This window comes from Acromyrmex echinatior, chromosome 2 (assembly GCF_024713525.1).
Source record: "Acromyrmex echinatior isolate Ae372 chromosome 2, ASM2471352v2, whole genome shotgun sequence".
NCBI classification, from domain to species: domain Eukaryota; kingdom Metazoa; phylum Arthropoda; class Insecta; order Hymenoptera; family Formicidae; genus Acromyrmex; species Acromyrmex echinatior.
The window spans coordinates 15,582,442-15,599,120 of record NC_141853.1 but is presented as its reverse complement, the minus strand read 5'-3'; the positions used below and the strand labels follow the sequence as shown (position 1 = coordinate 15,599,120).

At 28.3% G+C, this 16,679-nt stretch overlaps 3 protein-coding genes across 11 annotated transcripts; all 3 read right to left on the bottom strand.

Annotated features, from left to right (window-relative positions):
* Nucleotides 1-8: 8 nt before the first annotated feature.
* On the bottom strand, nt 9-4,639 carry LOC105147166 (Monocarboxylate transporter 13). Of its 4 annotated transcripts, none has more exons than XM_087416838.1 (11): nt 4,499-4,639; nt 3,751-4,207; nt 3,385-3,655; nt 2,887-3,050; nt 2,165-2,354; nt 1,929-2,105; nt 1,709-1,813; nt 1,374-1,578; nt 685-1,010; nt 380-571; nt 9-284 (listed from the first exon to the last, which is right to left on the bottom strand). In XM_087416838.1, exons 2-11 carry the CDS (start codon nt 3,817-3,819, stop codon nt 142-144), a joined length of 1,842 nt encoding a protein of 613 aa, XP_087272964.1. In that variant the 5' UTR covers nt 3,820-4,207; nt 4,499-4,639; the 3' UTR covers nt 9-141. The 4 variants fall into 4 exon arrangements, with proteins under 4 accessions (XP_087272964.1, XP_087272963.1, XP_011056308.2 ...); XM_087416837.1 differs by having other exon boundaries at nt 4,456-4,634; XM_011058006.2 differs by having other exon boundaries at nt 3,751-3,806; nt 4,499-4,582.
* Nucleotides 4,640-4,678: 39 nt separating this feature from the next.
* LOC105147197 (monocarboxylate transporter 9) lies at nt 4,679-11,000 on the bottom strand. Of its 5 annotated transcripts, none has more exons than XM_011058050.2 (7): nt 10,526-11,000; nt 9,303-9,573; nt 8,671-8,918; nt 8,262-8,523; nt 7,956-8,183; nt 7,411-7,605; nt 4,679-7,250 (listed from the first exon to the last, which is right to left on the bottom strand). In XM_011058050.2, exons 1-7 carry the CDS (start codon nt 10,589-10,591, stop codon nt 7,099-7,101), a joined length of 1,422 nt encoding a protein of 473 aa, XP_011056352.2. In that variant the 5' UTR covers nt 10,592-11,000; the 3' UTR covers nt 4,679-7,098. The 5 variants fall into 5 exon arrangements, with proteins under 5 accessions (XP_011056352.2, XP_087272967.1, XP_087272968.1 ...); XM_087416841.1 differs by having other exon boundaries at nt 7,085-7,250; nt 7,454-7,605; XM_087416842.1 differs by lacking the exon at nt 4,679-7,250 and having other exon boundaries at nt 7,434-7,605; nt 7,894-8,183.
* A 1,358-nt stretch (nt 11,001-12,358) lies between these two features.
* LOC105147167 (monocarboxylate transporter 1) lies at nt 12,359-16,556 on the bottom strand. 2 transcript variants are annotated; one of them, XM_011058008.2, is made up of 10 exons: nt 16,347-16,556; nt 15,384-15,793; nt 14,721-14,847; nt 14,472-14,615; nt 14,225-14,352; nt 14,020-14,154; nt 13,588-13,867; nt 13,185-13,340; nt 12,738-12,929; nt 12,359-12,642 (listed from the first exon to the last, which is right to left on the bottom strand). In XM_011058008.2, the coding sequence occupies exons 2-10, from the start codon at nt 15,471-15,473 to the stop codon at nt 12,482-12,484; spliced, it is 1,413 nt and encodes a 470-aa protein (XP_011056310.1). In that variant the 5' UTR covers nt 15,474-15,793; nt 16,347-16,556; the 3' UTR covers nt 12,359-12,481. The 2 variants fall into 2 exon arrangements, with proteins under 2 accessions (XP_011056310.1, XP_087272971.1); XM_087416845.1 differs by lacking the exon at nt 16,347-16,556 and having other exon boundaries at nt 15,384-16,307.
* Between the last annotated feature and the right edge of the window lie 123 nt (nt 16,557-16,679).

Below are 16,679 nucleotides of genomic sequence, written 5' to 3'. Positions count from 1 at the left end.
AACATATATAATTTTTCTCTCATGTACAAAGTACAATATATATTTAGAATACATTATTTTCTATAATCGTGTTTTTATCAGGAATTTGTGTCCCGTTAGAAATGATTTATTTACAATAATATAATTATATTCAGTTTAGTGTTAAGATGTTCCTGATAATTTTTGCCAATTGGATTTTCTTCGTATAAGTAACTCCGCTGTCCACATAAACAATGTAATACTGGTCACGCAATTAAGTAAGATAATACAAATCGTGTAACTTCCAGTATTATCTCGTATTATACCTATAGCAAGTAGACTCTTTATTATTTAAATTTTCCAACTTTTGACAAATTATATCCAAATGGCTGTATTTAATCATTTCATATTATTTACGTACCAAGCATGGGACCAGCGCTTATGAGTATCATTCCGTTGGTCAGCATTTGAATTCCTGAGGCATTGGGTAACTTTTGAATGGGAACATAACTGGGTATAACTAAAGCCATGTATACCGACCGAATTCCTTTTGCTGCTCCCAAACCGATTGCGACGGCCATCATTGAAGCGGAATTATACGCAAATAGTAATGCTGCGGTAAACAGTAATCAAAGATCGATCTATCATTATATTAAAATTCTTGCTTTTCTTATCTTTTCTTCTTTTGTCAAAACTCAATAATCGAAGATAATCGGTATACATTACAATATCTGCTAATTATTAGAAGAAACAGGCTGAGCATGTACATCATCCTGGCTGACAGACGTAACCATTCGCCCAGATAAGGTGCCGCGCCTCTGCTTATGAGATCTGCTATCGCGAGAATGCTCATGATATTGGCAATTTTTGCTGTCGTTAAACCCATATCAGCGAGGATAAACGGTGTTAACATAGAGAAGTTTATTTCCGCGAAAACTGCTATTGACATCCCCAACATGATGTTCACATAAATCGGATCGCGTAGAAGATCGAAGTCGTAAAGATTAGCTACTCGTCGTAGAATTCGATGAACGAACGAACTGTTTTTACCACTGTAACGTGATTGTTATATCACTTGTTATATCCAAAAATAGTATCTTATATATTTTATTAGTTTTCACTATATAATTATAATCATATTGTAATCATAGTGGAAGAAGATAGGTGAAACAACTTGATGCGCAGTAGAACCGAATTTAGGACCTAAATTTAATTGGCTAGCTGATTGCTCTGAATCCGCTATGCGCGTTGTCTCGCCTGTCTTCTTCTACCATATAATCGCGTATTTCTATGATGCAGAAGATAATTTTACATCAATATTAATATTATTAACAAAAAAAAAAGAAATATATGATATTATTTAATTTAACTTGTCTTACTGTTAGTATTGTAGATATATACTTTTTTATACTTACTAGTCGTCACTATTTTTTTTGTTTGAATATTTATTCGTCTGTTTTTCCAATAGTGAATCCTTATCCTCGTTCTGACTTATATCATTATTTTTGGTTACATTATTATCGACATTATTATCGATAAAGGTCAATTTTTTCGTTAATAGAATAGGCTCATCAAAAATTTTCATGCTGCTACCGAGATGAATACTATCTATACTTTTTGCTGTAAAAATAGATACATTATTTCCATATTATTTAATTACAAATTTGAATTTGTTTCTGATATCTCTTGCGTAATTTGAAAATTAATTTAAAAATTAATTACAATACAATCTTTATTACTACATAATTACATGAATTCCATAGATATTTTGAATCCCTGCGATTATCGTGTAAATCCGTTCTTGATGTTCTATTAATAACTGACATTTCGATGTCGTAACTTGAATCATAAGATACTGAAATGTATAAGTTGTGTTTTTAGCGTCGCTTTTATTCTAATTACTTATCAACTACTTATTAATTTTACTTATTATTAATTAATAAGACAATTAAGTCAGTTTATATATTTACGTGTTCCGTCTGTAGAAAGCTGTCGGGGTAAGGGCGTATCGAATCCATAAATGCTTCCAACTTCGAGATCATGATTGATGCTAGATATTGTTGTTTTCCTTTTCCTCTGATTATTGTTTAACATCGAAGAGTATATACTCGTTTCATCTTCTTCATAATGATTCGGTGTAATGTCTTCTGTGAATGGTAAAATCGTTAAGAAGTATATCAGGCATATATTTTTAATTAATAAATACCTTTTTTATCATTATTATCAGTCAAAATCTTTTTATCATTATTATCGTTATTATCAGTCAAAATCTTAGGATTTTCAATGACTGTCTCTAAGCAGATGGGCACATTTATCATATGCCATTTAACTGGTTGTAATAGTATTGCGCCTATCATCGAGTGAAAACTGTAAGCGCCAAGTATCAAAACGGTTCCCTATTTAATATTATATATGTTTTTTGTTTAATAAAATTTATAGTAATTTTTATCTTATAATTAGCAATTTGTAAGCAGTTGTAATTTTTGATAAGTTGAGAATTAAAGAAGTTTTGCTATAGTGAAAAGTGAAATACTTTTTATTTCTTTAATCCTTGACTTATAAGGCATTCATAAATGATGTCACAGATCGGCAATGCATAGAGAGAAGATCATATAAGTTAGTTATAGATCGCAATCAATAATAGAAAATAAACAAACATCTATTATCCGACCTACATAGATAAGCAGTCACTATTGGTCTTTACGATCAGTAACATTCGTCATAAAATCTCATCGGACGAGATGGCTCTATACAAATTATATTTTCTATTTAGCAGAGTTAACTCTTTACATTTCAATATTTTCATTTTATATAATCATTTCCTACGCATCAGGAATATTAAAGAGCTATAATAATAAATTTCTTTAATCAGTTAAATTCTTTAATTTGCTAAATTTTTTTATCTTTTTATCAAAACTTTTACGATACCTGGACACCGTAAAATGAAAGTAAAAAGGATAATATTTGAGGCATAATGATTGGACCCAGCCCCATGATAGTCATACCCATGCCTATAGCTCGTCCTCGTTTTGTAGTAAAATAAGTATTGATCGCCAAAGAGAATCCAGACAACGACATACCCATACCAATAGCTATATAGGCAAATTTGACAATTAATTTATAATAAGTATACGCTCATATTTAAGAAACTTGCAAAATGTGATGCGCAAAATGGATAAAATCATATTTTAATAATGACCATTTCTTGTTTAATTTATTTACATAATAATGACTATTTGTTTATAATTGTAGTAACTAAAATAATATTTTATAATACTTAGAATTATATAAAAAATATAGTATTGTCTACCAATAATTGCTATAAAATATTATTATAATATATAATAAATATTATATATATATATATATATATATATATATATATATATATGTATAATATTTGACAAATAATTCTGTTTTACTTACAGGTTAACATTCCATAACAAATCATAATAAGAGTAAAGGTGTTGGCGAATGCCGTCAATGTTATACCAACTGCATATAAAATACTTCCAACCATCGCCACTTTTCTATATCCGTAGATCTTCAAGAGGGGCCCATTAATTAAGCCGAGTATCATACCAAATGCCAAATTTACATTAATTATAACTGACGTATCTGTTGCAGTTAGATTAAGTGTTGCAAAAGATTCTTTAAATATCAATCCGAATCCTTGTACAATCGGGATGGTAGATAGCTATAAAAATTTTGTTCAAATTAATCTCGGTTTTCTACTCGTGGCACAAATTTTGCTATTTTGAGAGATTTTGTATCATGTTTATGATAACTTACGGCATTTAATGCTCCACCTATAACAATAATCCATCCATATCCCCCATTTGGCGGCACTTTCGTAAACATTTTATAAGTTAATATAAAATTAAGTTATGAAATAATATTTAATATAAATAAAATTCAATATTAATTGAAAATAAATGTCACGTGTAAAAAATTCACGTTGTCAAATAAATATTTGCACGGAGTCTTGTTTTTATATTTATTCACGTTCACTGCTTTTGGAATACTGTATTTTATTTAACAATTGCTTGCAAACAATCCATTTTATTCACTAAAATGTTATGAGACTTGCATCATCTCTTAGATAAATCATTTCATAATATTACTGATTTTATGTAATAATCGTGACTTGTAATTTCCGATGATTTCAGCATGCGATTAATCTTATCTATAATCGATCGATACTGCGATTCTTTGAATATGTTAACAATTCCATTCGAGAACTTACTATCTGTAATTTTAAATCATAATTGATCTTATTTTATTTATTAAAATTAAATTTTATATATATGTATATATATAATATTATGTTATATATAATATAATAGTAACATACTTTATATATATATATATATATATATATATATATATATATATATATAAAACATATATAGAACTAAGAAGAAAAAGATTATTATTCTTCTTTTCCTCTTTTTTTTTTCTCTGTATTTCTTATTCTATTATATTATAAAATATTACACAAAATATAAACAAATACACAACGTATAAATTGTCAATTTACATTTTTTAAAAGTTAATTTACAAATTTAACTGGTCTAATAAACCGATTGTAGCACACACAGATAAATAGCACAAAATTTAACATATTGTTCTAGTTTGATCATGTTGCGTCCCGCAGAATGATAAAGGCTACACTAACGTAGAATACTTTCATCAAAGATAAGAAAGCATTTCAGCTTAGTTTCAATTGAAAATAATCTAATCTTATTTTTATTTGTAGACGTTAATACAGATTAATACAAACGTACAATACAAATACAATTAGAGCATATATGATGGGAGAACGTTGTTAGATTAAAATTGAGAAGAAAATATCTTTGCAAATATGCTATAAGATAAATATTATTACACACATTATACTTAATGTAAATAATTGTAAACAATACATGGAAAAAAACACTGTGTCGTTGAAGTATCTAAAAATTTTGCTAAATATAGATCTAAAAATAATTTTATTGTATTATCAAAATAATTATGCAAGACGATTAAATTAGTTGCTAGAACATCAAAATAGTATTGCTAATTGTGGTTAAGATTTCTATATTATTATGACAGTCCAACAAAGTTATTTTTAGATTTGTATTTGATTAAATTTTTAAATACTTCAGAAAAATTGTTTTTTCTATGTATAATCCATAGGAAGATAATATACATTGAATAGTATACAAAATCAGAGCAAAATTATAGCCCAGCTGGTTGATGTTTATTAATATGATAATTTATTAATATGATACATTTATTGTACATTTAGGCCGCGATCTATAAAATAGATCGTTTATCTTGTAGGTTAAACAAAAACATTTATCGTATAGGTCACAGACTAAGCGCACAGTATAAATGTAGCTACAATCATGAAATGGATTCAAATGTTTCAAGCATAAATGTGGTTCTTTTCAATGAATAAAATAATCGATAACCTAATTAGCATGTCAATGGTATAATCTTACGCAGAGATCTTCTGTCTATTATATTTTCAGTCTATGTCTATGTGATCTTCATAATGTGTTTCCTGTGATTTATTGGCGTCCTACCTCATAGTGTCAATAGTGTCAAATTTGATATATATAATTTATAGACAGATAGACAAAGAAATCACAGTTTCCAATTCTATATAATACAATTTATATATGTGTAAATATTAAAGTTTATTAAACTAAAATTTTCAATTATAATATAAATACCTGTGATTCTAAACAGAAATTTTGATGATTTTAAAAATGATAATATGTAATATTCCTTTTTGACATTCCTTTTTGATAGAACATTGACGACTGATGTTATATCGTGTGATTTTATTTGTTGTGGTAATCATGTTGAGTACAACAGATCCCCTGCATGATTATATACTTATTACACAAACAAATAGAATCACGTAGAATTAGTCAATGTTCTATCAAAAAGGAAAGGATTTTAGTTTAATAAATTTTAACACTTACACATATATAAATTGTATTATATAAAATTGAAAACTGTGATTTCTCTGTTTATCTATATCTATAAATTGTATATATCAAATTTGACATACCATGAGATAGGACACCAATAAATCACATTATGAAGATCACATTATGAAGATCACATAGACATAGACTGACAATATAATAGACAGAAGATCTCTTTGCGTAAGATTATATCGTTGACATTTAGGTTATCAATTATTTTATTTGAAAGGGACCACATTTGTGGTTAAAACGTTTAAATCCATTTTATGATTGTATCATATTAATAAATTATCAAAATATCCAAATATCAACCAGTTGGACTATAATAGCTCTGATGCTTTTCTATTGAACTTTATTCAACATAGCTAATAATATATTGTAATAATAATTATAATATACATCCATGGAAAGATAATATACATTCATATTTATTATATTACTTAATTGCTTTATTAATTATCAATAATTAATTATCAAAATCTTATAATAAAGCTTTTATAATGATATTACAAAAAAGTTATATTACGATAGTCTTATGTGCGTATTTTATATTCGGCAATCAATATTCAAATTTTAATTTTTTTGTGTTCTAATAATTAATAATAATTAATAATAATAAGTGGCACCCGGAGTATTACAAATTTATTGTATATCAATTACTTCAGTTTTATTACTATATGCATCTTTTTTATTATTATAATTAAAAATATTACAACTAAAAATTAGAAAAATTATTCTTATTTTTGTTGTTCTAAAATATACACAAAAAAATATAATAAATACGAACTTCAAGTACGCTTAATGTATAGGAATTATACTCTTATATATATCACTTAAATTCTCAGTACAAAAATATGTACATATATATTACAATATATATATATATTAGGTGTTGGAATTAATTCGTAGCGTTTTACAAGTGATGGGAAGTACTTTCATTAATGTATTTTTTAATGCTCATGTGAAATAAATAACATTCTTTCATTAAAAACGCTACGAATTAATTCCAACACCTAATATATATATGAAAATTCTCTATATTTTATCTATATATATAGATATATATATATATATATATATATACATATATATGTATATTCATAAATTGAAAATATTAAACTGTTGCTAAATTAATCAATTACGTATTTTTGTGAAAATTTTATTGTTCCTCTGATGGATTTTGCTCATTCAACTTATTTCTACGAAAAGTCCATAGTCCACCTATCAACCACAAGAAGACACAAGACAGGCTGAGAAAGGATGTGAAATAAAGCGCACCCACATAACTATTTGTTGAATCATGTATTAAACCTGAAAAAATATTTAATTTTATTAAAAATAGATAAGATATATAATAATAATGAAATAAGATAATAATAATATTGCCCTGTAAAATATTTTAATTATAATTGTATTAACATTAAAAAAAATTGTAGGCTGCTTTTATTGTATATTTAGAATTTCTCTTTACCGATAATTGGTCCCATACTGATAGACAGGATGCCATTACAAACCATCTGAATACCGGATGCAGCCGGCAACCTCTCCAATGGTACGTAATCAGGAATGATTAGAGCTTGGAAGACAGCTTTGGTTCCCTTCGCTAATCCGATGATCAGGGCTACTCCGATTACAATGACGTAAGTATCACCCCACGTCGATAGAACTGTCAAAAAACTATTATGAGAAATGATTTTATACAGAAATTTACATAAAATATAGGAAATGTAAAGATCAATAAGAGTGCATATAAATAAATCCATATAGATATAATATAATATTAATCAAATAATCAAATAATATTAAAATGTATTATAATGTACTAAAATATAGTATTCAGATATGTTACAATATAATTAATATTGTGAATTCAATGGTTTGATAATTATGATCGATAATTTGTAAATATTATCGATTGTCATACGATATGCACTTAGTTATCTAATCAACCCACCCCAAAGATCACCTCGTGAAGAGATTCCTCGGATTCGTATATTTTATCGTGGCGGTACGTACTAGTCCTTCCAAAGGTCGATCCCAGCAGAGATAATACATAAAGATTCCTGCAGGTCCAGCCGGTTTTTTGTGCCAACAACGGTACACAAAGGCGTCCCGTAATATCCGCGGCAGCTTGAATCGACATTATTGTAGCTATCGACGTTCTGTCGAGATTCGCCAATTCGGCTAGGACGAAAGGTATTGTTGCATTGAAATTCGTTTCGGCCACCAACGAAACGCTCATACCTGTTTTTGAAGCATTACATACATCTCTCAAGATTTTAATTTTACTTCGACAAGACTTGTGAAATCAATTGTTCGTACCTAATACTATCGCTATATAACGATTATCACGAAGAAGATCGAGATCCATATTTGTAACAATTTTTTTAAGGAACGAAGTTTGTTTATTTCTTTTCACTTCTGTTTCGCTATTCTCCGGACAATAGTTCGGTTGTTTTTCCTCTTCAGCATTCCGTTTATTCAATAATCGGCATTGAATAGCATTATTTTCCACATTTGTCTTATCAATACATGAATTTTCCTCTTTCGATATATTAGTAATTTTGTCTATCAGAACACTTTGCTAAAAATGAAAAACGAAAGAGAGCCATCTAAATATAATTTACATTTTACATATTGTTGATATGATAATAGACCGAAATATGAAAAAAATGAAAAATGAATAAGATTGGTGTAAAATTACGCCATTGCTCACGTACCTTTAACTCACCTCTGTCTGCTTTCTAAATGGTTTTAATAATGATGCACCCATCAGAGAATGTGAGGCGATTCCAGCAAGGATCAGGAGAGTGCCGGTCGTGGCAAAATTTTCGAGAAGTACGTCTATTAAGAGGGGCATTAAAATTGGACCCAGACCAGTTAATGTAACTGAAAAACCCATGGCTACATTGCGTTTCTTGCGGAAATATGTGTTCAGAGCTAATGTTGTTGCTGGAAAAAGAATTCCTTGGCCGATTCCTGTTAAATATATGTGTTTTGTAATTAACTGTCAACTTTTGAAAACGATAATTGTGTAATTAATATATAAGAATTCAAATCTTTTAATTATAAAGCGATTTTAGAGACCAACAATAATTCAATTACATTACTATCTGTTCTGGTAATTGAAATTATTAAAATACTAAAAGCTGTAACATTAAGCGTCATTAAATATTGAACAAAAAATACGTTGCAACAATTATGCTTTAAAGATTCCTTTACTTTGCATAATATTATTGCCTTACTTTGCGCAAGTCCTTTTTATTCAATAGAATACAGTGGTGCTCAATATAAACGATTAAATGACTCGTCATATTACAGTTCTCATTCACGCCTTGATATTTTATAGCGTGAATTATTTACCAATGATAACGCAGTAAGTGATAATAAGAGTCGGGAGAGACACGGCGAAAGCAGCGGCGCAGATTCCAAGAACGACTGTCAGGCTGCCGAAATATGCGACCTGGCGAAAAGCGAATCTCTTCATCATTGGACCACTTATAAGACCGAGACTGCATGTTATTGTTCCATTAAGATGAAGAATTAGACTCGTTTGCGTCGCAGTGATGCCGAGACTTGCGAAACGTTCTGCGAAGATAAGGCCGAAACATTGCTGGACTGGGAGTACGGCTAGCTAACAAAGGAAATTGCAATTATTCTCATGAAACTGTATCGTTTAAATTTCGTAATATCGCATCCTCTAGAATATTATCTATTAGGAAATTTTTGGATAAAAAAATTATATAATCTTTTGAGAAAATAAAAATATGAATTTTAGAATAATAATAAAATGTCTAAATTTACATTTTTATTTACACAGGACTTTTATGTCCTATAAAAAATAAAATATTATCAAATTTATTACTAAAATGTTACAAATATCAACAGGATATATACATGTTTTCTGTATCATTTAAAATGTCTCCGTTGTTTTTGATGATACGAGAAAATATCACAGAGAATCTTATATTACATAGATCGACGATGAGCAAAAAATTGTTCTCATATTTTTTTAGACGTCAAGGTCACCTCCACTTTTATAAATGGAATTGTATGATTTTTTTACACAATGTGTTTCTTTAATTATTCTGCATATAAAAATATTCAGGCAGTGATACAAAAAACCAATTGTTTACGAGATATTTTATATTTTATTTTCATATTGACATAAAATGTTATATAACTCGCAGAATAATTAGAGAAATCATATTGTTAAAAAAAATACAATCATACAATTCCATTTAAAAATTGAAGGTGACTTTAAAATCTAAAAAAAAAATGATTTTCAGAAAAATTGTTGCTCATCATAATATGTGCTCCTTCGAATTGAACAAGATCTCCTGTAGTATTTTCTCGTATAATCAAAAATTAAGAGAGAGTTAAAGGAAATATCTCGTATATATAAATTTTTGAATGATTTTCATAAATTTATTTATTATTTGTTGTTTTAGAAGAAGCTTTAAATTATTAAAACTAATTTTGAGATTAAAATTAAAATTGGAGAATAAAATATAGAATAAAATTATATATATATATATATGTAGCAATAGGAAATAATCTCATTTCATTTATTAAAAAAAACTTACATTGATAATAGTCACGCCAACGACAATCACCCATGCCCAGCCCTGATCTGTTATATCACTTGCCATTCTATTAATCGTTTCTATTAATCGTATCAGTCACTATTCTGCGAGTATATCAAGAGAGCATAAATTTCTAGAGATTTTCCATTGTAGCTCGTGTTCGTATCATCGACAAACTGCAAACAACTGCTAGACAACGAACACACAATCACAAATTTAATTGGACAGGTGATAAGATATGCACTGCGGATAAAGCCCCTCTCATTTCGATTCAGTTGCAATGTAATATAATTTATATACACGTATAAATTGTAATTATAATATAATATGATATTATGTATACATATAAATTGTTTTTTCTTATTAAAAATAGTTATATTTTTTATTACATATTCATATATTTATGCCTTTTGTCGTAACTGTGTAATCTATCAAATACTTCTTCAATTGATTAATAAAATGATATTTAATAGCAAGAACGAGTTCACAATTACTCGTCGTAATTCAATTCAATTGACTCTACCGAGCTCTATTATATCTATAACAAAAAATAGAATAACGACGTTAAAGTTATTTAAATTATAATAAATAGTTTTTTAGTTTTAATAAAATTTTATCGATAACATTTTTTTGCTTAACAATTTTTTACAAATTTACTTTATTTGTAAGTTGACAATAAAATTGACATTGTTTCGAATTATTTATGTCTCTTAAAAATTTTTTAGTAATTAAAAAAAAGTGCAAATAAAAACAAATTTGTTTAATCAACTAGTTATTAAACGGTACAGAAGTACTAAATCAATATGTTTAACTTGTTATTCTGTTTGTTCTTTATTATAACGCCTTGGCTTCTTAATGACTCACAATCAGTCGTTCTCCCTTTTTCTCATGCGAATTGCTTACTTTGTAATCAAGCAAAAACGTTTAATCAAGTTGTTAAGCCTTTGTATTAGCAAGCAATTATATCGGAGTGTATTCTTAACTGGAAAATTTTTCAATGGCGCAATGTACTATCACAATGTTAACACTCACGTGTATGTCAATTTTAAAAATTTATATAAATATTAAATAAGATTTTTTTAACATGCTTTGATATGGATATTTGGCGCATAGAGCCAAGAAAGATATGTTCTGGCACGAACTGAGGACGATCCGAGACTGGCCGAAGAGAAAGAAGCGCGATGAAAACCGGCTCCACTACTCTATTCAAGACCGAGCACGATCGTTCGTAATGTTTTGACTCGTTTAAACGCACACGAGCAGTGCTACGTTGGGAATACTTATTATTTATAGTCACTTTTATGAACTCAATTAATAAATGTGTCTCATTATGTAGTGTAAACAATGACACAAGCTTGCTTATTACACTGCTTACGCTATGTCACTTCTCATATCAGTCATAATTCTCGTTTTATTGAAGCACTTTGCTGTAATTTGATGTATAAAAATGCATTTTTTTTTTTCAGAAAAGAGCATTAACAGATATGAAAATAAATATTGATTATTAATGGAATATTTTTCAAACGTATTCAAATTGATAATTTTTTCGGACAATTTTATGTAAGAATATGATGATTAAGTCATTTATTTATGTAAAGAATAATAACTGATAAAGGAAATTTTGCGAATAAACAGAAGAAAAATGTCTGTTGTAGAAATACACATAATGTAGCATCTATAGTAGATAAGATATAGTTCATCGGAAAGATTACAAATTATGAAGTCATTGAGCATTTTTTACGTACTTTGATCCACTTTAATGCACAAAAATTATTTTTTTTTTAATAGAAAACTAATTGTGTTGTAAAAGTAAATTATTAATCTAAGAAAAAGTTACTTTGATAAAGAATGATTTATTTGAATAGTTTTTATACCGTACTAAATTGAAAGAATTTGACATAATTGATAAAAGTACATTAGATAATTTTATAAGACTACTATATTAAATTTAAAATGTTATTCTGCTGCATTCTGTTGTAATTTCTTAACAATAGCAAGTTGTCTACAAAAGACACGATATAAAAATTCAATACTCCACACGATAGATGTGACAAGTATCATGGCAGTCATCACGTGAAGACAGATTTTGTAGCTACCGCTGACGTCTCTGATGTATCCTTTTTTAACAAAAAAATAAGGAATTAATCTACGCGTTATTATTTTAATACATAAGAAACATTATTACCTCTTATATTATTGTATAAAAACGTACCAATTAAAGGACTCATAGTGATTACACATAAACCTTTAAACACCATAAACATACCAAATGCACTTGGTAGCTTCTTCAAAGTACAACATTCAGATATGCAAAGATTTAAATTCACTAATGTAGCGCCACGTAAAAATCCAGCTATTACTAATGTGACAATCAACGGTGTTTTTTCTGATTGTTCCGCTAATACTGTATAAAAAAAAAAAGAAATATTACATTTCTCTACTTGCTCATAAGTTTTTGTAAAATTACATTAAAGCCTTTATTATTGACCAACTGTTTTGATAATGAATAAATATCACATTTTTTTAATAAAAAAAATTACTTTGATAATTAAATATAATTTTGAATGAATATAGTTAAATAAAATATAAATAAATGCTTATTATATATAGCAATGAAATTTAATAATAAGCTCTTTTAATTTTAATGGCACAGAATTACTGGAGCGTGTGATTCCAACGAGGAAGCTGGAGATCCAGAAAATTATGCGTTTTTTCCAACCGAATTTGTCGAATAATGTCGGCAAAAGCAGTCTAGCGAGGATATCGGTGAATGCAGTCAGGGACAGACAAAAGGCTACCTCCGCTTGTTTCAGTCCTGTCATTCGTCATGTTCCTACGAGTAGTTTATATAACTCACGAGCAGTGCCGTAGCGAGGATGTTTGCTGAGATCGATGCCTTTCAAGGTCCCTATAATATTGCTCTAAACAGATTTGTTTATATATAACGCGAATAACTTTCAATATTTCCATGTTTAGAACACAGGGAAGCTCTTTTAACAAGATAATATACATCCTTTGCTACGGTACTGATTACATTTAAGTTATACATTTACAACTCTCACCGAGATCCGAGAGAAAGAAAGGAGTCATTAATTTAAAGTTTGACTCAGCCACGTAAAAAAAGCTGCAACCTAAAGCGACATTTAAGTAAATCGAATTTTTGAGAAGATCCAAGTCAAAATATGTTTGTAGCTTCTTCATGAACGATTTCTTTTGAGGTGAGAGTGTTTCAATGTCTGCGATTTGATCTTTGGTCCACATTGATCCATTTGACATCCTTCGTGCTTCAGGATTCGGTTTCATTAATAAGGCTTCGTTCTCTTGTTCTTCATTAGACTTTTTCTAAGAAGAAATATGTATTATTAGATTTTAATAATATTATTATATAAATAAGTTAATACACATACCCTTTTCTTAGTAATTTAATATAAAAATTTGGGATGTAAAATATGTGGAACTACTTAATTCAATGTTTTATGGATTAAAATAATTACCTCGACTGGTGGTGCCGGCGATTGTGCTTCAAGTGGACGTAACAAACATGATCCCACTAAAGAATGTAATGCCCATCCTCCAGCGATAAGTATTGTGCCGCGAAATCCGTATATATCCAGTAGTATATGTACTAACTGTACAAATAAATTGTACAAATAATTTAAAAATTTTTTCTTTTCGCAAGTATCTATGTACATCACTTACCAATGGTATAAACATCATTGCCAACGCGTTCCCTGCCATGGAAAAGCCTACTGCTTGTCCACGTTTTTTGTCGAAAAACGTATTTAATGCGACGAAGGAGGAAGCCATGGCAAGGCCAGTACCTAGACCTACCATAAGATAAATTATAGTTATAAAATGAATTTTATTTATAAAAATTTGCATCTTTTAGACGACAAAGTTATATAATTGTTAGAGAGTTTCTACATATATTTATGTATTTATATACCTCCTAATACACTATAAGAGCAAATGATATATGGTATACTATTAGCTTGCGATGTAATTATTAAACCACTGCAGCTTAGCAAAGATCCAAAAAATGCAACTTGTCGGTAAGAATATTTTTTTAATAATGGACCAATTAAAAAACCTGTAAATTTATGATTATTTTAATAAGAATAAATAATCTCCTTTTTAAAAATGACACAATAATTACAATTTTTGTAAATTGAATGTTACAGAAATCATGTTTTACCTGAAAAATTGACAATGGCATCTAAGACGCTCATTATAATTGATGTCCATGTGGAATCGACATTAAGATTCTCCAACAGATCTTTAAATAGTAATCCGAATGATGGATCCAAGGATCGCAAAGAGAGCTGTAATTTACGTTGTTATTGATAGAATATAACAAATAAGATTTTTCTATATACACATGTATATATACATATATATATATATGTATATTCGTATATACAATTATTATTATTGCAAATGAGTAAAAGTTGTGTGATTTTCTATAAAACTCTATATTATGTTAATACTTTTTCTAACTCTAATTTAATTCTATATTGTTTTCACTGTGTGTCTTACACTTAATGTTTCAATTTATTTATTAATAAATATACATAGAACTAAAGATTTAATAATCTAATATAACATAATAAAAATAAAAAAAAAATGACATAACTATGATGTATTGTGAAATGTATTTATGAAATTGAGAATTCTTGGAAAAAATAGTAATTCTCTCTACCATTTTCCATTGTACATAATACTTTTTTTTTAATAATAAATTTTGCTGCGTCATTTTCTTTGTAACATAAGTATTTTTCTTCAGATATTATTAGACGTGAATTAATAATGTAAATTTTGTACAACAGTGTAATATAATAATAACTCTGTTAACATTTACCGTAATTAGACTGCTTCCAAGACAAACAAACCAACCCCAGCCACCATCTGGAGCTTGTTGTTTAATACCATTTTTTTTGTTTTCAGTCATCACGGAAATGATTTCTCACACGGTTTACTATAAATTAGTAATGTTAAAAAATACTATCGAGAGCTAAATTGCCAACAATCGTCTTTAAATCACATTGTCACAAACAAACACTTTCTAATCGATACCGTTACCACTCACTAACCGCCAATCAAATATGTTTGTCACTACTGTGTGACTTTCTGTTTCAAACTAATCAAATACGCTGTCTATTTACTTCTCTCCACTTGTCTCCCACTCTTGTGGAAAAATATACTGGTCAAACGGGGGATTTAGAACGAATAATCGTTGCGTGCGTAGTCAATCAAATCGTATATTTGAAACTATATAAAGTGATGAATAATATATATAACAAGTATGTTATGTAACATAAGGGACAAATTATTTTGGCATTCAGTAAATTGAAGTAGTTGTATGACACACAAGGCATAATCAGATTAAGGCAAATATGCTGAACAAAAAAATATCTATTGTATTGTGTCATATATCCAAAAAAGTACACATAATTTGCGAAGTAAATTTTCTTTAATATCAATATCTTTACAAATACATTATCATTTGTGATATTATATTTTACGTTATCTAGAGTGCAAGATAACATGTGTAAGATTATAAATTGTGCAATAAATAAGTTTTATCAAATAAATAATAATATAACAACCACTTAAGTAGCAAGATGATATCAAATGATGCCTTTTATTTCAATAAGACGTCATTAAAACGTCATTTTGCTATTTAAATGTATGTATATGAATTAACATTATTTTATATTATTACTTAGGCTATAATGTCAATGTCTCTACAGAAACTGTACTAAATTATTACTTGGTGCAAGATATATATATATATATAAATAATAAATACAATAAAACTTACCATTAATCATAAAAAATTGATTTTTCTATAAACTTTTTCAACTGTTTCTTGTACTGTTTCGTACATTACTCACGCTTTACTTATTTTCTTCTTAGTCAGCAGCACAAACGTTTCTACGACTCGCCAGACTAAGTAATCTGAAACGGTTGATATAATTGGCAAATAATTGTTAACGTCAGTGTCCACTGTGGTCACAAGCGAATCGTTTGCAGTACTGGTCGACCTTCGTTGGTTATACGTTTTATCTGTGTCCATATTGCATATACATGATAGATAGCATTCAAGAGGCGATAGGTATTGGGTTTATATATAAAACGTTACCTGCTTTTATCA